The sequence below is a fragment of the Benincasa hispida genome, chromosome 3, assembly GCF_009727055.1.
Source record: "Benincasa hispida cultivar B227 chromosome 3, ASM972705v1, whole genome shotgun sequence".
NCBI classification, from domain to species: domain Eukaryota; kingdom Viridiplantae; phylum Streptophyta; class Magnoliopsida; order Cucurbitales; family Cucurbitaceae; genus Benincasa; species Benincasa hispida.
Genome location: NC_052351.1, coordinates 73,098,578 through 73,121,710, shown reverse-complemented (window position 1 = coordinate 73,121,710; position 23,133 = coordinate 73,098,578). Strand labels below are relative to the sequence as shown.

At 35.4% G+C, this 23,133-nt stretch overlaps 1 protein-coding gene and 1 long non-coding RNA gene across 2 annotated transcripts; both read left to right on the top strand.

Annotated features, from left to right (window-relative positions):
* Positions 1-12,655: 12,655 nt before the first annotated feature.
* On the top strand, positions 12,656-17,904 carry LOC120073294 (PHD finger protein At1g33420). Its single transcript, XM_039026047.1, has 5 exons — positions 12,656-13,280; positions 14,129-14,255; positions 14,821-15,036; positions 16,108-16,716; positions 16,830-17,904. Exons 1-5 carry the CDS (start codon positions 12,905-12,907, stop codon positions 17,626-17,628), a joined length of 2,127 nt encoding a protein of 708 aa, XP_038881975.1. The 5' UTR covers positions 12,656-12,904; the 3' UTR covers positions 17,629-17,904.
* Positions 17,905-19,920: 2,016 nt separating this feature from the next.
* Positions 19,921-22,034, top strand: LOC120072524. The gene is made up of 2 exons (XR_005480513.1): positions 19,921-20,171; positions 21,604-22,034. It is a non-coding gene; the product is annotated as an uncharacterized LOC120072524 (long non-coding RNA).
* Positions 22,035-23,133: the final 1,099 nt, after the last annotated feature.

Below are 23,133 nucleotides of genomic sequence, written 5' to 3'. Positions count from 1 at the left end.
ATTCACTAAAAGATATATGGGGAGAGAGAGGCTAGTCTGAAAAACTTTACAGAGAAAATTCGGGAGAACTACGAGACAAGGCTGAAAAGTGAGTCTCCGAGCAAGGAATTATTCCGATTCTCGAAGCTGAAGCTTTGTGCAAAAGGTTAATTGTACCAGGAAAGCAAGCCTGAGAGGGAAGCTTTCCTCTCCACTACATCTATATGTCGGCAAGCACAAGTCTTTGATCGGGATCTATGTCAAGACATTGACACTCTTTCCGTATTTGTTTCTATTCTTTAATTCATCTTCTATGTTCATCTTCTTTAATCCCTCATTCACAATCATGTATCAAATGCTTATATTTAGAATTAAATGTTATCATCGTCATCATTATCATCTCTCTGTCCCTTTCCATACATTTATCATCTATTTTCTCCATGATGTGTTCTTAATCCCCTGAGTAAAAAGGGATAATTAAGCGAGTGAGTTAATCTGTGTTAAGGTAATCAATTAAGTTTAGTTAAAGCATGCTCGACGGCATCTTCACCTATGAGAGCAGAAGTGAAGATGTTATTCCGCCTATCGAGAGAAGGTTGGAAGAATGCGTTAACTAAAGCGATAAGTATTTCCAGAGATGGAAACAACCTTGCGTTCATCACGTTCATCTCTGTTTCACCATAGACGTATGGGAACGCAGCCGATCACTGAAAGGTGTACGCCAAGGGAAAGTAGAACCTTAGTTGTGTCCTTAACGCGATTGATGAACTTGCGATGTTTTTACTCTTTACTCATTCTCTTTCTGCCTCATTCATAAGACTTGCCATCGCATTCATAGATTCTTTTGTACAACTTCACAGCCAGTCCTCGACCCCTGTATCATAGTAGTTTAGAAATTTACTTTATCAACGCATTTTACTTTCAGCGCAATTTATATTTCTGCAAAACCAAAATTCTTTATTCTTTATTATTACCAGTCTCATATATCACATTAGTATCGCATTTAACGACAACAATCCCCATGTTCGACCTTGGATCATTCTGAGAAACTTGCATTGGAATTATACTTGGTTTCAGTGCAAGGAAACTTGTGACACGCACTACTTCATCGCATACTACGAGCATATCACTTTCAACGCATACACTTAGGATGTAGTATTGCATAATATCCTTATTGCAAAGCACTTGAGTGCATATAGAGCACTTTCATTCATTCATTAGTGCAATAGTTGGGGACATGAACTTGCATTGCATTCATATGCATCATTGTCCATATAGATAAAGATAATAATTTTCTAAACCCTCACAACACCACATCGTTCAAGCCCCAGAATTAGCCCTTAAGAGAGGAATCTATCTACTTACCCTGCTTCGGGGAAGAAGTGAATTCTATCTTGTGTAGCTGAGTTCCTAACTCCCAAATCAGACGAATCCCCAAAGTGGTAAGTTTTAGTCGGCGATCTAGCCACTCGCACACATGCAAATCAAAGGATCGCCCTCAAAGGCAGAAGTTTCCAACTCACTCAGGATTGAGGTCATGTTACCTATGGTCATCATAATGAAGTGAAGTTTCTGTCATAAACGGCATTATATAACAAGACTATCACACTTCGTTGTCTGGTCTTATATAAAATCTTTGTATAGGACGCCCCTGCGAGCATGTCCCCACATGAATGATCAGGATCAGACCATCTGTAGCAAGTCACAACACTTGTAACTATTCTACAAAGCGAGTCGCATTCATATCATTACCAGGATAAGGTTTCCCTCCTATATCCATATACTACAGACCATTTTGGTTATCATTTATGGCATGATCCACTTGTATGTCTCTACATACATGCTTAAGTTACAAACGCCAACCAGGGATATTAGTTTATTGGTTTATGGTAAAGCAAATAAAACATCTAATGTTCATAGACAATAAGTGAAGAAAATATCATATATTATACATCACAAACGTTTGTTCAAAACTATGTTTACAAACTACAAGATATGAGAGTTTAAGGCATCATCCCTAACAGGTAGAATAGTCAGTGGGAGGAAAATGGAGTATATGATACTTCACTTTAATCTTTACACGTTTCTCCCAAAAAGTTCACATCGTGAGATCTATGCTCGACCTCAGACACCATGGGTGTCCCTCTACGGGTGTCATTTGGGTAGGTCAATACCAAGGTGAATGGAGAAAATGTTCATAGTAAGTGGGAGCAGAACGTGTGACAACATATCCCTCGGTCTCTCTCATTATGTTGGATAAAGTTTTATGCATCGCCTCGTGGAATCGTAGGTGTCCCCCTAAAGAATGGCAGTTTTGCATAACTCTTTATTTGATCTCCAGAAATGGATAGGGTTGCTTTATTCTCTTGTCCTAATTGACTTTTCCTTAAGGTTGGCTCATTAGGGCGGGACTCTAGGACCTAAAATGAGGGGTTACATTTACACAGAACTGTTAAGGATGTTAACAAATTATGGACCGAACAATGGTGACTATTAGATTCAGTTACAAGGAGTTGTTTCTATCTAATGGTTGAGAATGTCTCATTTCAGTGAAGGGGCACTTGATCACCCTATGGTGACTTTTGTCCAACCTTACTAAAGCATCATTGCAAAATAGATGTCACTTAAGGTACACTAGATTATTTTGCTAAAACATGATTGGTTTTCTAAAATTGGTTTAATACAAGTAGACTTAATCGATTTTGTTCATTGTTCAAAAATTTAATTATGGCTACCGTGACCTTAAGTTTGCTTGCCGCAGATAAATTAATTGGAAAAAATTACGCTAGTTGGAAAAATACAACAAACACAATTTTAATCATCGACGATCTCTGTTTCGTCCTGACAGAGGAGTGTCCTCCTATTCCATCTCCTACCACTCCTCGAAATGTTCGGGAAGCATATAAGCGATGGACACAGGCAAACAAGAAAGCCCGAACGTATATCTTGGCCAGCCTTAACGAAGTTTTGGCCAAGAAGCATGAGCCTATGGTCACTGCATGTGAGATCATAGAGTCCCTGTTGGGGATGTTCGGACAACCATCCACATAGTTCAGGCACGATGCTCTCAAGTACATCTTCAACTCATGAATGCAAGATGGGTCATCTTTTCGAGAACATGTTCTTAATATGATGATCCACTTCAACGTGACTAAGATGAACGGGTCTAGCATCAATGAGGCCAACTAGGTTAGCATTATTCTAGGATCCTTGCAAAATAGCTTCCTTCACTTTCGTAGTAATGTTGTTTTGAACAGAATTGACTACAACCTTACAACTCTACTCAACGAGTTGCAGAATTTCCAATCCTTACTGAAAAGGAGAAAAAGGGTGAAGCAAATGTTGCTTCATCATATAAAAAGTTTCACAAAGGTTCGACCTCTAGAACTAAGTCTGCACCCTCTTCTTCCGACACCAAAAAGTGGAGAAGAATAAGGGTGGTAACGGGAAAGCACCTGCTAACCCACAACCTGCTGCTCTAAGGGGTAGACAACCAGTGAGGGTTGACAAAGGAAAATGTTTCCATTGTAATCAGGACGGGCACTGGAAGAGAAACTGCCCTAGATATTTGGCAGAGAAGAACAAGGCCAAACAAGATAATATGATTTGCTTGTTTTGGAGACTTGTTTAGTGGAGAATGATGATTCTGTTTGGATTATTGACTCTGGGGCTACTAACCATGTTTGTTCTTCATTTTAGGGAATTAGTTCCTAGCGGCAGCTTGGTGCTGGTGAGATAACGATGCGAGTTGGAACCAGACACAACGTCTCAACTGTGACAGTGGAAGGTTTCTGGTTAACTTTACAGAACAAATTTCTCATTTTGAATGATGTATTTGTTGTTCCTGGTTTAAAAAGGAACTTAGTGTCTGTAAAGTGTTTGTTGGAATGTAAATATCAACTTCATTTTTCTTTTAATAAAGTGTTTATTACTAAGAATGATGTTGATATATATTCTGCTTAACTGGAAAATAATTTATATGTGCTAAGGTCATTAGCAACAAATGCCCTCCATAAGATAGAGATGTTTAAAACTATCGTAACTCAAAATAAACAACTTAGAATTCATCTGAAAGAAAATGCTCAACTTTGGCACCTAAGATTAGGACACATTAATCTCAATATGATTGAGAGGTTGGTGAAGAATGGACTTCTAAGTGAGTTAGAAGAAAATTCTTTACCTATCATGCCTTGAAGGCAAAATGACTAAAAGGCCTTTTACTGAAAAAGGTCATAAGGCCAAAGAACCTTTAGAGCTAGTGCATTCAGACCTTTGTGGTTCGATGAATGTAAAAGCCAGGGGAGGTTATGAATATTTCATCACTTTCACTGATGATTATTCTAGATATGGGTACGTTTATTTAATGCAATAGAAGTCTGAGTCTTTTGAAAAGTTCAAAGAATTTAAGGCTAAAGTTGAAAACGCATTAAATAGAACGATTAAAACACTTCGATCTGATCGAGGTGGAGATTTTTTGGATTCATCCTTTCAGAACTATTTGATAGAACATGGAATAGTTTCCCAACTCTGAACACCTGGTACACCTCAGCAGAATGGTATATCAGAGAGAAGAAATAAAACTCTGTTGGACATGGTTTGGTCTATGATGAATTACGCTTCCTTACTTGACTCATTTTGGGGTTATGCAGTGGAGACTGCAGCTTATATCCTGAACTATGTTCCCTCCAAAAGTGTTGCTAGAACACCTCTAGAGTTATGGAATGGTCATAAAGCTAGTTTACATCATTTCAGAATCTGGGGTTGCCTAGCACACGTACTTGAGGTTAATCCTAAGAAACTAGAACCACGTTCAAGGTTATGCCTATTTGTAGGCTACCCCAAGGGAATGAGAGGTGGTTATCTCTATGATCCTAAAGAAAACAAAGTATTTGTATAAAAAAAAATGCTACCTTTCTTGAGGAGGGCCACATAAGGTAGCACAAACCGAGAAGTAAATTCATGTTGAATGAGCTTTCCAAGGAAACTACTGAATCTTCAACAAGAGTTATTGAAGTAGGTTCATCTAGTAAGTCAAATCTACGTCAAGTATTGAGAGAACCTTAACGTAGTGGGAGGGATGCGAACCCACCTATTCGCTATATGGGTTTAACTGAAATCCTAGCTATGGTAGCTAATAGCGATGTTGAGGATCCATCGTCTTATAAGAAGGCAATGGAGGATGTTGATAGAGATGAATGGATCAAAGCCATGGATATCGAAATGGAGTCTATGTACTTCAATTCAGTTTGGGATCTTGTAGATCAACCTGATAGGGTTAAACCTATAGGTTCTAAATGGATCTATAAGAGAAAACGGGGTGCTGATGGGAAGGTGCAAACCTTCAAGGCTAGACTGGTGGCAAAGGGTTATACCTAGGTAGAGGGAGTCGACTGTGAGGAGACTTTCTCGCTTGTTGCCATGCTGAAGTCTATCCAGATCCTCCTATCCATTGCCTCATATTATGACTATGAGATATAGAAAATGGATGTCAAGATTGCTTTTTTGAATTACAATCTTAAGGAGACCATTTATATGGTGTAGCCTGAGGGATTCATAGTCTAAGATCAAGAGTAATAGGTTTGCAAGCTTAATCGGTCCATTTATGGACTGAAACAGGCATCTCAATCATGGAATATAAGGTTTGATACCGCGATCAAATCTTATGGCTATAATCAGAATATTGATGAGCCTTGTGTCTCCAAGAAGATCATCAACATTTCAGTAGTTTCCCTAGTGTTGTTTGTAAATGATATCCTATTAATTGGGAATGATGTAGGCTTACTGACTACAGTTAAGAACTGGCTAGCGACCCAATTCCAAATGAAAGACTTGGGAGAGGATTCTTGGTATTCAGATCTTTCGAGATCGAAGGAACAAAATGCTAGCATTATCTTAGACATCGTATATTGACAAGATGTTGATCAAGTATTCGATGCAGAACTCTATAAGGGGCCTTTTGCCTTTCAAGCATGGAGTTACTTTGTCTAAGGAACAATGTTCTAAGACACCTCAAGATATTAAGGATATGAGACGGGTCCCCTATGCATCTGTCGTGGGCAGTTTGATGTATGTGATATTATGTACTAAATCTGACATCTGCTATGCAGTGGGGGATAGTCAATAGATATCAGTCTAATTCAAGATATGATCATTGGATAGCTGTTAAGAACATCCTCAAGTATCTATGGAGAACGAGGGACTACATGCTTGTGTATGGTTCTAAGGATTTGATCCTTACAAATACACGAACTTTGATTTTTAGACTGATAGGGATTCTCAGAAATCCACTTCAGGATCAGTGTTCACTCTTAATGGAGAGGTTATAGTATGGCAAAGCACCAAGCAGGGGTGCATCGCAGACTCCACATGGAGGCTGAGTATGTAGTGGCTTGTGAAGTTGCTAAGTAGGCCATTTGGCTCAAGAAATTCCTGAGATGTCTTAAAAGGTTTATTTGATGTTTAAATGGATTTGAAAGATTTATTTGTTTAGTGATTTGGTTATTAAACTGGTCTTACTTACAAACGTATTTCAAAAGTATTTCCGAAGTAAAACCTTATGTTTATATAAAAGAACCACTCATTGGGCTTCCCAGTTCATGCTTTCCACTAGTAGCAGAAGAGTTCTAGGGTTGCAAGGTACCTTGTCTACCAGAGCCTGATCTGCCACTGCATTAGAGTTTCATTTAGAACTAGTACTTTAATTCATGTTTGAATTAGGCTTAGTCTGGTTGTAATTTATGTATGCATTGGGAGTTATGTATTTAAGTTGGGTAGTGTATAAACAACGTCTATTGGTTTAATTATTGTAGTTGAGTGCGTATTTTACATTGTGTTTAAGTTAAAAGCAAAATAGGTCTAGTTGGACGATAGATGTCATAAGAGAGTTAACATTTGTAGTCCTCACATCTCCTCTTGGGTTCAGAGGGTGATCCGGAAGGGAGTGCGACAATTAATCCCAAAAAACAAGAATCCTTTAATCACCAGTGAAACCTTCAATCATTTTTTAACCGATACCCATGGTCGGCGAACTTGTCATTGGAGAATCCACCATGGTCGACGACACCTGCAGGGGTAATTAATGGAAAACTACTGCCGACATAAGTTGCAACCAAAAAAAACCCACGAAAGCCATCGACTCTACAGATGGCACACCCACCACGGGCAAGTGCTTCAACCGAAACCCTCAAAACTAATAGTCGACAACACCTGCAACGTCGAGAAAATTCGACTACACTTCTGCCGGCGAGACTAGCAATGCTTCGTTTGAAACCCCGATTCTGTTGTTCTTGTGTATTGTCGGCATGAACTTCATGTGCAATGAAAGTTTCAGCCCTCTAATTTTTATTTATTTATTTTATAACTTCAAACATCTTTATGGATAACTTGTAGAAATACAAGTTACTTTACCTTTTTTTTTTTATCTAAATTAATTAGGAAAAATCTTAGAAAATGTGTCAGCTTGGTAAGAAAATCATGAAATTAATTATATCATGCGATCACACGCATACAAAATATCACAATCCACGAAAGATATAAAAACGTGCTTTTTGGATGCAAAAAATCTATTTATGTGATCACAAGATACCACCAAGAAGAAAATTTTGACGTCAACATTGGAATCGCATAGTTGGAAATGCATAACCTCATGCAATAGAAGGTGATATGATGCATGGGTGGTAGAAATCAAATCAAAGACTAAGTTGTTAGTTGACAAGAAAGCTTCATGGTAGAGCCAATGAACTTCTGACGCGGAGTAGACAGTGTAACAGGGTATGGAAATTAATACATCCTGTTGATACAATCATGAAGAAGTTACTCCTTGACGCCTATAAATACTCAATGAAATTTCTATATAAAGAGGTGAGCAAAGACATTGGAGAAGACTCTACAAAAATCCTCACTTAAAAACACTTCCTTTCGAACCCTCATGAAATCTTGAGTGAAAGCTCAAGATTTCTTCTTGAAACAAAAGGGAAAACTTCACCTTCAGCACGATATTTATGAAGCAGTCATTTACAGAGCTAGAAGGAGCAAGAAATTGCATCCCACGACTTGATTTTCTATCTCTATCTATTTTTCTCTAATATTGTGTAAAACGTTGAAAAACTTCTTTTTATCAATATGAATAATTTCCAAATGGGTTGAGAAAATTATGACTAACATGAATTAAGCAAAGCATAATCGTGCGTCCAACTTGTTTTATGTATGCTTCATGACCTATTTTGAAAGTTGAGAGATTGCTCTAAATAGAATGAATCTATGTTTGAAAAAGCAAAAGATTTAGACCTCATGAAACAAGAAGAGATTAACTTTAAAAATAAAGAGACATCTTTTGCATCAAAGACTCATCGCATGCATCCTAGAAATAGGACATTGTGGCTAAATCCACTGAGAAGTGTAGCTTATGATTTTGAGTGATTTGCTTGAACGCATGGTTTATACATTTGCTTAGGAAGTATTAATGAATATTTCTCTTAACCCTATTTTATTCATTAAGAATCTATATCTATCTGCTTAGGCTTACTTACAATTGTGACCCCTCATCACATCCATCATTATTTACCTGCATTAGTGATAGAATAGGTATATCAACTCATCACATATTTAACAACAAGTTGTGTCAAGATCGAAACAATCATTGTCATCACATCAATAGAACACAATCCCTGAGTTCGACCCTGGACTTGCCAAGATTCTAGTTAGATTTATACTTAGGTCTAATTACATAAAACCACGCATTTATAAGGTATCATATAGCATTCATTACCTCACATAGTAAAACAGATTATACCAAAATCAAATCTCAAGCCCAATGGAAGACAAAAAATAAACCAACAATCCAACATGAATATAAGGCTCTGATACCACTTGTTAGCATAATTACTTCAAATCTATATTGAATAAATTAACCCTAGGATCATCCATGCCAAATTGTCAAGGATAAATAATATATCGGATTCCATTGAGAGATTGATGATAGCTTCAAGATGATGATAGCTTTAAGATGACTATGGTCTTCCTCAACCAAAACTCTGAATGTCCCTTTTAAAGAGTGTTTGGATTGAGGGAATAGGGATGAAAATAAAGGTAGAAATGGGTAAGAGATACATATCCCCTTGTTTGGTACAAGTTTTGAAGCTTTAGGCATGAGAATAAGCTAATTCCTATGTATTCCTTATACCCATGGATAATACCTATCCAAAAGTATTGGTTTTCTTGATGCCCACTCACTTTCTCTTTTAATACATGAATTATTTTATTTTATATTATTAAAATTGATTAATGAATATTAATTTATAATTTAGAAACATATATTAAATTTTAAATTATAATATTTGAATTTAATTATAATTCATTAATAAGTTATATTGGTAGTTAATTAATTATCATTATGATTAATATTTTATGAGACTGTTTTTTGATTAATTAGTTTATCCTTGATTAATTATAATTTATTATTTTTTAATCAATGTTATATTTATTTTTTAATTTGATTTTGATTGTTTTATTAATTAATACATCATATTTATATAGATTCATAAATTGATACATAAAATTATGTAATCAAGTAACTTTAATTATAAATTACTTATTTTACAAATATTTATAATTAATTATTTAATTAATATTATTACTTGATAGTTAAATAATTAATTTTGCTATTTAATTAATATTATTACTTGATAGTCAAATAATTAATTTTGCTCAAAACTTTGAATGAATTTATTGTTTATCAATTAATTTATAAAAAATTTGTAGAGGAGTCCATGATTAATTTATAAATAAAATATAAAGCTAATTTGTTTCCATAAAATTTTGATGACATTTCCATGTACAACTGTTGAAATTTAGGAAACGATTTATTTATTTTTATTATTAAGGACGGATGGGGTTGTACTTGAATTCATGCGTTAGACATGGCTCATGCGTTTGCACCCATGCATCTGAGGTCATGCGTTTGAATGAAGATGCGCTAATCTAGTATGCAATGATCATGCGTTCCTATCACAAGTTTTCTTATGCTCGCACCAAGTATAACGCAAACGCAAGTTTCTCGGGTAATTCGAGGTTGAACACAGGGACTTGTCACTCAATAATTCTTGTGAAGCAATATGTTTGAGGCGATGAAAAGAAAAATAAAAAGAAGTTAATTGGATGTATACACTATTTCTACTCCTAACTAAACAGATTGAGCAATAAAAGACTTGCAATGAGAATAAGTAGAGATACAACAACCATTAATGCATAGTAATGTTTATTATCTTAAATCGTCCGAGTAATCCCAACTCATTGCACTAACTCGTCGTACACCTCTCGGTGGTCAGCCGCATGACTATATCTCTATACTGCATGGTTGCGTCGAGCATAAGATTGTGCCTATCTCTAGGAACAATGCGAACTTTGCTTTAGTGCGTTTCATCTCTTACCTTCTCAGCCAGTTAGACGCGACTATTTAACTTATAGACAAGCAATGCAACATCCCATAGACAGGCGTTGCTACAGCCTTTCACTAAACAAAGAGGATTAACTCACTATACTTGCACAACGCACACCTCTCGGTGGGTTGCTTCATGCATCCTATTTCTAGGCTATACGATTAAGCATGCGATTGTCTTTGATAAATAAACGCTGAAGATAAACTATGATAGAGATGAAAATGATGAAGAAGACGACAATGAAGGAGTTAAAATTTGCATTGATCACAAAATATCTTAAAAACTTAAGCTAAAATGTAATACAACACAGAAATTAGAAGAGAAAGGAAGGACTCTGCGTCAAGACTGCCGGTGGTGCCATGGTTGAATGGTGGAGATGTCTCTCTCGAGCTCTATCTCCGGCGAATGCTTCAATAGTCACTCGGTCTGGGTTGTGGAGATGAAGAATTCTCACGAAAATCTCTTTCAAGCTCTCATCTGTGATCACAAACTTCTGCTTTGAGGCAGAAATTTGGATGTCTTGAAATGAAGGTCCAAAAGGCTATTTATAGAGTTTAAACGCCGACAGCTATAATGATTGCGTTATGGCTCACTGATGCTTTTGTTGCGGTATGGGCAATATCATATCGCCTTATCTTGTTGATACTCCCAAGGTATGCATCCGAGCTTGATTCAGCTGAAGCATCAACGCGTTCTACCCATCTTGCGATCGTCCTTCTATTATGGTCGTCACTCTATGGCCGCAATTTCCAGTTGATCACCGCATTCGCTTGATCATCGCAACTTCCATGCGATGGACGCATACGATCACCGCAACTTCCCTGCAATGGATGCATATGATTACTGCAACTTCCATGCATTGGATGCATATGATCACTGCAACTTCTATGCGTTGGACGCATACGATCACTGCAACTTTCATGCGATGGGTGCATACGATCACCGCAACTTCCATGTGATGATCACATACGATCCAACTTTCAGCGCATGCGTTTGTCTTTGCGATCGCTAGGATTCAGCACATGCGTTTGTCTGTAATTGCTTATTTCAAATGCATGCGTTTGATTCCTACGATAGCTACAAGAATAGACATTTTGGCATGGAGTAACGCATAATATTGGGCCCAGTGAGGATTTAGGTGCTAATTGACGCAAAACTCAATTTTTCGCAAATTCTAAGTATTATCACCGCATTTTCTACTTATTAGCCCTCATGATTCTAAATAAAAGGCTTATAATAACTGACATTTTTGCTAGTTATCAACAACCAAACACAGTCCATCCTTAATTACCAACAATCTTATTCCTAGGCATACTTAATTCTTGTGCATCTTTAAAACATTAAACCAAACAACTCCTTAGTGGGATCTCTCTCTAGATGAGGTTCAAGAAAGAGTGAATGCTTATTATTTTGGTGTATTGGGAACCATAACCTTAAGATCTCTTTATATACTAGTTCAATTAGGGTTGTCATTAAACCTTAATCTACCCATTAAGTTCATACTCAATTAAGAATCTAGGGTCTTAATTAATTAGATCGCATAATGGGCCTAATCTAATAAAATAACACAATGTGATAAAATATTAACCCCACATACATATACCATATTTTAATTATAGGTATTATTATTTAAATACATCTAACACTAAAACCCAATTTGGTAACTATTTGGTTTTTATTTTTTTTTTAAAATTAAGTCTATACACACTATTTCCATCTTCATTTGTTATTTACTTTTTAGAAATGGTTTGAAAAATCAAGCCAAAATATAAAAACTAAAAAAAATATTTTTAAAATATTGTTTTTGTTTTTAAAATTTGACTTTGAATTCAAAAAATATAAATCATTATAAGAAACAGAGAGTAAATAAGCTTAATTTTAAAAAATAAAAAATAAAATAATGATCAAATATGACCTAAAAATAAATTTTATTTTTGTTTTTGAGATTTGACTAATAATTAAAAAAGAATGAAAGAGTTACCAAACTGGGTAAGTGATAAAAATGTAGTTTAACCAAATTTGAAAATTGGACCACAAAATCTATTATTTTTTTTAGAGAACTCTAGAATATTAAAATATTAAAGTAAAGCGAATAAAATAAAAAAGGAAAAAAAAGAGTATGGTAGATGATTCTCGTAGAGAGAGCGCTCCTTCTTTTTGTTAAAATCATTTCTTTCTCTCTCATCTTCTTCGAATTCACTTTTTCTTTTATCATTAAAAAAGCAATCGCGCCCCCCCCTCCCCCCCCCCTCTCTCTAAACCGACTCTCCATTCTCTTTTTCTTCGGTTCAAATTTCAAATAATTTCAAATAATTCCAATTCCCAAAACAAAACCCGAACCGAAGTAAATTTTTTTTAAAAAAAAAGGAAAAGAAAAAACCCTAAACCGCTATTGCTGGGTCTTCCAGTTTCTCCCCCGATTTTCTGAGTCTCTTAACAACGCTAACCCTAATCTCCGCCGTCTGTTTCTCTCTTCCTTCCTTTCAGCTATGGTCGTTAACGCTCGTCCTCTCAAGAGAATGAAGAGACGTGTCACTGCTGATCTCTACGATTTCCTTTCCTTCCCTTCTTCCTCCATGTCCACCGCCGCCGCCGCCGCTTCTGATGATTCCGACCACGACCACGACCACGACCATCTCTTCACCGCTCCTTTCCGGACCAACGTTCGCACCTTCCTCTCTAAACATGCTCTCCTTCCTCCTCCTTCTTCCTTGTTCCCTCATCTTCTTACATGGCAGATCCTCTTCCGCGTCGGCGACCTTGTCGACGGCCCTGATTCTCAACCTGCCGTTGTTTATCTCGATATCGTTGAGGAGGATGTCCCCAGATCTAGATCCGTTTACTGCGATCAGTGCCGTGTTGTTGGTGAGTCTCTCTCCTTTCTCTCTCACTTTTCCGATGGTGATCTCTGAAAATCTCGCGAATTTGACTGATGATGCCGATAATTTCCCGAGATTTTGAGATGGGGGATTGTTTCATTTTTTTCCTTTTGTGGGGCCCTTGATTTGATTGGTGTTGAGGATGACCGTTCGATGTCTTACACGTGGCCGGATGGAAACGAAATTGGATATAATGTTTGAGTGACAGCTAATTCGAAACTTTGGGAGTACGGTGTTGTAGTAGCCAGTGGGTGATGAATGATCATGATGATGATTTTTTTTTTATTTTATTATTTTGGGGGGGGGGGTCGCTTTTGACTATTTTCTTAATTATTTTTTGATTAATTTATTTTATTTTGTTGTCTAAGTATTGATATGAGAGAAATAAATTTGAATTACTATACTGTAAGGAGAGATTATTTATGTATTTCTTTTCAAAGTGTGGGGTGGTGGGTGGGAGGGATCTTTTTCTTTAACAGAGAGAAGTTGGGAAATGAAGAGAGTCATTTTCATGGAAATTGAGGCTTGTTTGTTTGTGGATACAATGTCCCACATCTCGGAAAAAGGCTGATAAAATACGTAGCTGCGTGTTCCTCTTTTTCTTCATAGTAAAAAATTATTTCATTCATCTCTCTTTCCACTGTCCCCATATTGCTTATCTTTTTAAGTTTGGAACTTGTCGAATATCAAATTCTCACTTGAATTTTTTATACGTTTTAAATTTTTAACTTTTGGGTTATGATTACCCTTATGGATTACTGTACAAGAACACCCAAGAGGGTGTTTTGTTTGATGATTTATGTGAATTGTTTGAAATTGTATGGCAATGATTAGGGTGGAGTGCACATCCTGTGTGCGCGAAACGGTACCATTTCATAATAAAGGCTAATGGAAGCTCCATTGGAGGTTATCATAAGCCATGTATGTGCTGTGGAGACGTCTTGCATCTCTCTGAGTCCAAGTGAGCTCATTAACCACACCCCTTTCCCTCGTTTATGCTTATTCTGGACTGAACAATCCAGATTTTCCATTAATTTTTACCTTTGTTCTTCCGTTTAGCTCAATGGGTTTGTGTGATTGCTTTCTAGACTAGAATTGAGCTTAGATATGGACACGTCATCGTCTATAGATGAGCTCAGATATAATTTTTGCTGGATGATTCATGATTTACAGAATTCTTAGCCCATGTCACGTGATTTATAAGCAAACTTTAATCTATGAGTCAAATATTACAGTGCAGAAGGTGAACAATATTTCTGGGATCACAACTGCCATGCTTTCCTTTCCATTTAAACAGTGTTGCCAAATAAACACTTCACAAAATTCATTTTCTTATGTTTGAATTTAGTTCCTTATTTATTTTGTTGTGTAGAAGTAAAATTGTTATAGTTGAATGATAGGCAGACATATCAACTATTTCTTGTCTTGCAGAATTTGATATTTATGGCTCTTATGCCTAAAGCATTGTTTTAGCTTTTGTTTTTCTCACGATTTTGAAGAGTTCCTTGTTATATTTGCATTTCTAGATGCAAGTCGTGCAATCATGTAACGAGCACGGAGGATGTGGAAGACTGGGTGTACCAGCAATTAGAGAACAATACCCATCTTTTACATGCTGTGGTCCACTCCAATGGTTATGGGCACCTACTCAGGGTCAATGGAAGAGAGGGTGGTTCAAAGCACTTGTCTGGATGCCATATCATGGATTTTTGGGACCGGTTTTGTAAAATGCTTGGAGTCAGGTAAGAGGCATCCCTAGAGTGAATCCTTTTGGTTAAGTATTTATAGCTTGTTTCAGTTCACTTCACATTGTCAACAAGTATTTGCGTTGTCTTTATGAATCTCTGAATATATTTGTTTGCTATCTTTTCAGTTTGTTTATAGAAAAAGTAGTGTAGTAAGCTTCTCAGTTCTAAGCTTTGTTTGATTTGGAATCCTGGTTAATATGACAAACCATGCATGATTGATAAAGCTAAGTGAAACGTATTTCAACGCTCTTTCCACCTAACCAACGAAGAACAAAGCTTTGTATTACTAGTTATAATTTTCTTTTACAAATTAGGTACTCACACACAATGCATGGTCATGAATTGGAGCATTATGTTTTATTCCTAGTGGGTTGTTAAGGATGTAATTGAAAAGATTCTATTCTGTTGACTATGGTGCCTGCCTATAGTTGAGTCTTTTAGGGTTATTTAATCTGAGGTTGATGAGAAATGTTGTACCCTATATTTTGCGTTGGTATTTGTATACTCCAATAGTTTCTCTTTTAAAATCAACCCCTCTGCCGTATTCTCTTCAATATCTGTTGCATTCTGGGGAGGATAGCAGATCTAATATTATCCAAGTTCTTTTTGGGCCTGCTCTTCCCACCAAAGCCCAGTTGTTATGGGTTAATGCTGCAAAAACTATTCTCTCAGATATTTTGTTGGAAAGAAACTAAAGAGTACGAATTTATCAAGATTAAAGCTTCTTAGTGGTGTTTATTGTTTAAACATTTTCCTGCTTATCCTCTTAGTGACATTTGTAACAACTTGGGGCTTTTCCTATGTGGGCTGTGATTTTCAGTCTTTCACTTTTTCTGCTTTTATTTCTATCAATTCAGTTTTTTTTTTTTTTCTTTTCCTAATCTATGCTCTGTAATCATTGGTTGGCTGTGTTCTCTTTTTATTTATCAATGAATTATTGTTCCTTGTTCCAAAACCAAATAAAATTGAGCATACTATCTTCTGTGCGGAAAATGGTGAAAGTGCCATATTCTTCCTTGTCATGGATTCATGGAATAATTGATTTTTTGTTATGTCTTTCGGCAGGAAGGTAAGCGTAATGGATGTGTCCAAGAAGTATGGGGTTGAGTACCGGCTGCTTCATGCCATCACCAAAGGTCATCCATGGTATGGCGAGTGGGGTTATGAATTTGGTGCCGGTAGTTTTGCTGTGACTCCTGATGCCTACAAAATGGCTGTTGAAACCCTCTCTAGCCTACCTTTGTCAATCTTTACATCTCAAGGACGGAAGCCTCGTTCTCACCTGCAGGATATAATTTTATATTATCAGTCTTTGTCAGAGCGTAAGCTTGTACATGTAAGAGATCTCTTCAGGTTTCTGATGAGCTTAATTCATAATGTTCGCAAGTCATCATCAACCATTAATGATGTCTCGGATGAGAAGCAGCAGTCCAAGGTCTTGTGCTCGTGGACAAGAAGTGATGTTACACGTGTTGAGGAAGCAATGCTGAAAGTTTTGCATGCAGTATCTGGGTCGAATTGGGTCACTTGGCGCACCCTTCGTGGTGCTGTGTGCAAAGCTGGTCCACCTGAACTCCTTGATTATTGCCTTAAGAATCTTGGAGGGAAAGTATCATCTGATGGGATGGTTGTTAATGCTCAACGCAATCCTCAATCCGGTGCTTTCGAATACAGGTAAATGAAATGGTCTTTCTTCTTTGATCTTTTTTTATGTTATTGTTCGTACGGGTGTGCAAGGCTCTGTTCATGGTTTGCGGTCTCTCAATGGTGTATTTGTCATTATGCAGACTTGAACCGGGCAGTGTTTCATCGAATACAGCCACTGATTCCACTGAGTCATCCATCTCTAGCTACCCATCTGAAGAAAATCTTCTGTTGGACTTGAGATTTCTGTACGATGCCATGCTTCATCCAAATTCTATGGTGAACTATGGGCCCCAGGCAACTAGGGAAGCAGCGGTGAGCTCAGCCTTGAAGCTCATAGACTGCAAGCAGTTCGTAAAAGATTATAAACCGGAGAAGCTGTCGACTAAGTTGAATCCTTTTTCAATATGCCTCTTGTGTGAGGTTGAAGTCGTGGAGGACTCTAAAGAAAATTCCTCAAGACCTCCTCCAGAACTAGTTATACTTCCATCGAATGCTACCATGTCTGACTTGAAGCTTGAAGCATCAAAAGCTTTTCAAGATGTATACTTGATGTTCAGAAGGTTTCAAGCAGAAGAGATAGTCGACCATGGGGGTGTAGACGATTCCACCCAGGTCAAGCTGTTGTTTGGACAAACGGAGTCGGTCCGTGTCAGAGGAAGATGCCAAGTGAAGATTGCACTAAACAGGTTTCGAATGGAGAGAGGGGTAGAGCGGTGGACAGTCGATTGTAGTTGTGGAGCCAAGGATGACGATGGGGAGAGAATGCTAGCATGTGACTTATGCGGTGTTTGGCGGCATACGAGATGTTCAGGGATACAAGACTCTGATGATGTACCGGGGAAATTTGTATGTTATAAATGCAGAAGCTCAATTGTCGCAATGAATACTAATGGGGAAACAGAGACGGATACTCTGTTTAGACTAGGCTATGTTAATTGAGAAGTGTATTTTGTATATAGTTTTGGTTTCAGTTGGTTTTTTTGTTGGGGGGTGAGGGAGAAGGACGAGAAATAGAAGAAGATTGGGGTTTGTTAGGGCCTAGTGAATGTGTACATGTAAGTTTGGGCCAAAATCTCTGATTAGATTTGTTTCCTCGTTTTGTTATTCTTGTACATGTTCACCTGATGGCGAAACTTGGGATTTATGACCACGCAACCGAAAAAAAAAACAAAAAGGAAAAAGAATGAGTTGAAATGAAACTCCCTTACTCTCAAATTCTAGTGGTGATGTTGATGTTTGATGTTTGATATGTTGTGTGGTCGTGATGTGGTGCTTTTTGATTTTGATGCCACAAATATTGTATATTTAAAAACCTTGTTCAACTTTAATTATATATTTTGTTAATTTGACCTAACGCTCCAAAACAGATCTATGAATGATTTTCTGTTTGATTGAAACTATTACAACTTTAATATGATTGTTTAAATTAATTGTGTAATAATTTAAACTTTAATTGATATAATTCTTAACGGATGTCTGGGTCTGAGGAGAATTGTGAATTCTAGGGAGGAATTGTTGTAGAGTTTGGGGAGTTGGGAAGTATAAGGTTTACAATATATATTTGATGTTTTCGTGGGGTTTGCAAAATTTCCTGGTCCAAACAAAGTGCAATTCGCACTCCACTCCCCCTACTAATTAATAAAATATACATAATATCACATGAAAATTAGTAAAATTTATACATAGAAGTTAATAAAACAGTTTGTCCTTTCTTGGTTACTTATGTAAAAATTCAGGTTCAAGTGCTTTTTAATCGAGAAAATATAAAATAATATTTTGGTTTAAAGTGTTATTTGTTGGGATGTATATTATAAAATTTCGTAATTAATAACGTTTTTTTTATATACGTAATTATTCACTAAAAAAATATCCAAGATTACCTTATAAAACTTGAACAGTATATGATAGACGTATAGATCGATCATATTCAACTAATAATTTAAATTGTCTATCGTATATGAATAAGGTTAGATGCCTTATCCAAGTGTTACAAACAATAATTGTTACAAGAGTTGCAAAGTGTTACAAACAATTTGATCTTAATAGTCCATGTAGAGACATGCGAGTGAGGGTATCATATACAAAGAGTTTCTATGAGATCGAATCGCGAAATGATTAATTTCTCTTTATAATACTGTTGACTAAAGAGATTAACATTTCATAAGATGACCATAGGTAACTCGACCTCAATCTCGAGTGAGTTATGAACTTCTATCTATGAGGTAGTCATTTGTTTTCTATGGGTGAGAGACCCGACTCTCGCTGACTTAATAAGTATACTATTTTGGGGATCTGTCTAAATAGGGAGTTGGGAATATAGCTACACATTCTCATCTTTAGGATAAGTATGAATTATTAAGTGCTGACTTCGGGTCTTGAACAATAAGATCCCTCCCTCTCACTAGCCCGGGAGGATTTTGTTTAGTGTTAGACCATAAGAAGTTGTTTATTAGAGGATTAGTGAGACTTAAGGAGTTAGATATAATTACAGGGGTAAAACGGTAATTTGACCAAGTTGTAATTACGAGTGATTTGTGAAGGGTCGACTTACTGTTGATTGGTTATATCCGTGGACATAGAAATATATGTATAGTGCGAATAGTGCAGTTGCGTGTCTTTAGTGGAGTGACCTGCAGTTAATGATGTTGATTAATTTAATTAAAGAGTTTAATTAATTAATTGAACTTCTAATTTGTAGGTCCATAAGGTCAGTTCAATTAATTAATCGAGCTTCTAATCTGTAAGTCCATAAATCCCCTTGCTAGCTCACTAATGACAAAACAAGAATAATTTATTTTAGATTAATTTGAATTGTTCAAATTAAATAGGAAAATTCATTATATGAGATACAATTAATATAATGTATGGATACATTATAATATAAAGTTAATTTTGAATAAGATTTAAAATTATACTTTATTGTATGAAAAAGATAAATGTTAGATTAAAATATTAATTAATATAAATGAGATTCATATGAAAACTATAGGTTATATGAGAGGATATTATTTGAATATGATTGAAATGAAATTTAAATTAATTTATTAAGTAATTGATATTTATTTAATAATATATTAAATTAAATTAAATATATATTAAATAAATTAAAATTGGAATAACTCCCACAGTTGAGCGGAGGGGAGTTAACTCCCACCCCATCCATCACTTTCACTTAAAAGAAAATTTTGCAGAATTTTTTATGTGGTGTTATGTTGATTTTGAATATGCAAGAACTCTCTATAAAGAAAATTCTCTCAAGAAAAATCTCATATCTCTCGGAAGGAATTTTTACATAACCATTTGCTTTTGTAAAAATTGTTCTTCCCTTCTCCAAAGTTGAGATCTCACAATCTCAATTCTGGTTGAATAATGACAAGAAAGACTCAATCATGGTGTTCTTATTCGTGGCTGTTTGTAAGATTGCGGAGAAGAAATTCTTGAAGAAAGTTTACAAGAAATTCGTCCAGAAAATATTGAAGAAGGTCTTTAAGGATATGTCTTCTTCCCTCTATAGCATGCTTGTAAATATATGTTTTATCTTTTTTTTTTTTTTTGTTATTTTTTGTTTTCCAAATTTTTCAAAATGAATTTCATGGGCACATGAGTTCACACGCTTCATCTGAGAAATTTCGATTCCTTCATTATTTTCTATTTCAAATGAGAACGATAATATATATATTTTTTTAATTTTCCATTAGCTATTTAATAATCAAAATAGTGTTAGGACTAAATTTGGACATGAAGAAACTGACTAAATTTTAGTGAAAATAAATCTAAGATAGAGTGAACTTTTATCTAATCAAATCAAATCCGAACTTATGTCGGATAAAAGATGAAAATTTGTGAGAATTAGCACCTAGAAGTTTTCATCTTTCAAATCTAGCACTATTTTTGAAAACTCGTTACAATAATTTTTATCAGTCCATCTCGATTGAGATTGACCACCGATATTTGAATAAAAAGTTAATTTTATCATCTTATCGATTATTTCGAAATTTTGCGTGAAATGAAATTTGAGGTTAATTTTCCAAATATTAAGTAATCTTTCCAAATTTTATACTAAATCTTACCTCTTGAAATCTTCTTCAAGTTTTGTTATCTTTATCAAATCTTATATTAACATTTTCAAAACTTTCACCCAGTTTTATTTCAATTATCTTCCAAATTTATAAATGGATGTACCAATTATCTAAATGGATTCTCCAAGTGGATCTTGTCATGTCATTCTTAAATTTTTGGAAAAAAAAAATCAAATTTAGCAAAGATATTTGACAAAATAATGTGGATTTCGGTTCATCTCGGACAGATTTCTATGGTGAAAACATGATCTCGTTGTTCATCGGGAAAAAATTGAACCGAGAAAACCAAAAGAATCGATAATTTTGGGATTTCTCAATACAATTTTGTCCGAGATTTATAGCCTATTATATGATTATTGAACGTAATATGTTTGATAGTAATTCTAAAATGATTTAAATAAGTTTTGTCATTCTTAAAATTATTCAAAAAGTGCTTTAATAATTCAAAATTCATTTTAATAGTATAAAAAATACACTTACAAATGTGAAATTAAACATTGAATCATTAAAGGTATGTTTTGAAATGATTTTGGCATGATCAAAATCACTTTTGTTATTGTCAAAATTATTATTTTTTTTTATAATATTTATGTTTGATTTTAGAAAAAATTAAAATTATTTTTTAATAATTAGTTGAGAGGTGTTTTTGGGTGGGATAATCGACTTAAGAATCGCTCCAAAAACTTGCCCTCATTTTATACCTATATTGAAATACTGCAGTTGACCAATTTTTGCACATTTTAGTTAAATAATTTCTCAATAGAAAGTGTTGTTTCAAGTAATGTGAAAATTCTATACTCACTTTTGAAATGAAACCTGTCATGACTTTGGACAGGTGGCCCACAGAAACAACTACACTTGGAGAGCTGATATGTTCACACGGCTTCAACTTCTTTGCATGAAGAAGGACCAAAATTTAGTTTTACAAAGATGGTTGGATTGGAATCCCTGTGTGGACGAAAGTGGAGCTTAGGGTTAAAATGTTGTTGGACCAAAATGGCTTGTGTAAGAATTGGTTGATAAAAGAAAATCTTTCAACCTTAGGTGGGGTTTTTTTAATTTTTTATTTAGGAACAAACCTTAGGTGGTTTAAAAATGAGTGGAATCCCAAGAATTATATAATTATTTTTTTAAAAAAATTAGTTCAATTAAAAGTAAGGAGATTCAAACTACATATCTCGTTGTTTCAAACAAACTTGTATGCCAATCGAGCTATGCTCGATTTGACAAGAATTATACTAGATAAATCATATGATACTTGCGGAAGATGTATTTGTTTATTCCTTTGATTTCATTCACTACAAGAATTTTGGTTTCTCCCAACGAAACTTTTTCCAACGCAGAAAAAAGTGTCGGGAGAACTCATTTTTCCCGATGTTTTTTGTGGCGCTAGAAAAAAAATCTCCCAAAAAAAACTTGAATAGCATCGGGACAAATCGACTATCCCGATGTCGTTTTCTTGGATCGTCGGCATAAACTGCGTTAGGGAAAAGATTTGCTGGCCTCTCCTGATGCTAAAATTATAGCGTTAGGAGATAGTGCCTATCCCGATGGTATAGACGAGGCATCGACTTTTAAAGAAAGGTTGAAAATTTTTTATTAGAGTTATCCCAACGGTGTTTCAAACCATTGTCGGGAGAACGTACGTATCCTGATGGTTTTACAAGCGTCGAAAGAGGGTTAAATTAAAAAAACATTGGGATTTGTTAATTAGGCTGTTAATGATGCATATGTAAGTTTTTATTCCTCAATGTAACTTCATTTATATATAGTTATCCTATAATTATTAGTCTTAATTATTGATGTACAGTCAAATGGTCGAGCTAAGAGAAGCCTCCACCCAAGAAGGTTCTAAACCAATATTGGAAGAAGAAATATGTGAGCAGGTGTTGGGCACAGGAGTGGGTCTTGGTAGGACACCAAAGTGTAAAAGATCAAGAAAAAATAAATTATTGTCAAGTGCATCCTCCTTGAAAGTTATAGAGGAGTAACAACAAGAGATACAATCCTTAAAGACTAGATTGGCTAGATTGGACGAATTGGAAGAAAGAAGACAAATTGAGATGGATGATATGAAAGCTATGATCTTACAACTCATGAAAGATAAATCGAACTAGGTATGAGTTCTTCAACTTTCGTAGTAAACTAATTAGAAGACCGTGTATGTTGTTATTCTGCAGTTATGGTAACAACATAAACGTATAGTTATGTAAAGTATAGTTAATGTTCTGAAGTTTAGTTTTAAGTTTTATATTGAGTTTGAAAATAATTTTGAGATGAGAATATGCTATATTAAGTTTGAGGTTAAAGTGTGTGTGTGGGATTGAATGAAGTTCATTTATATTTGTCAATGTTCTTATGTTGG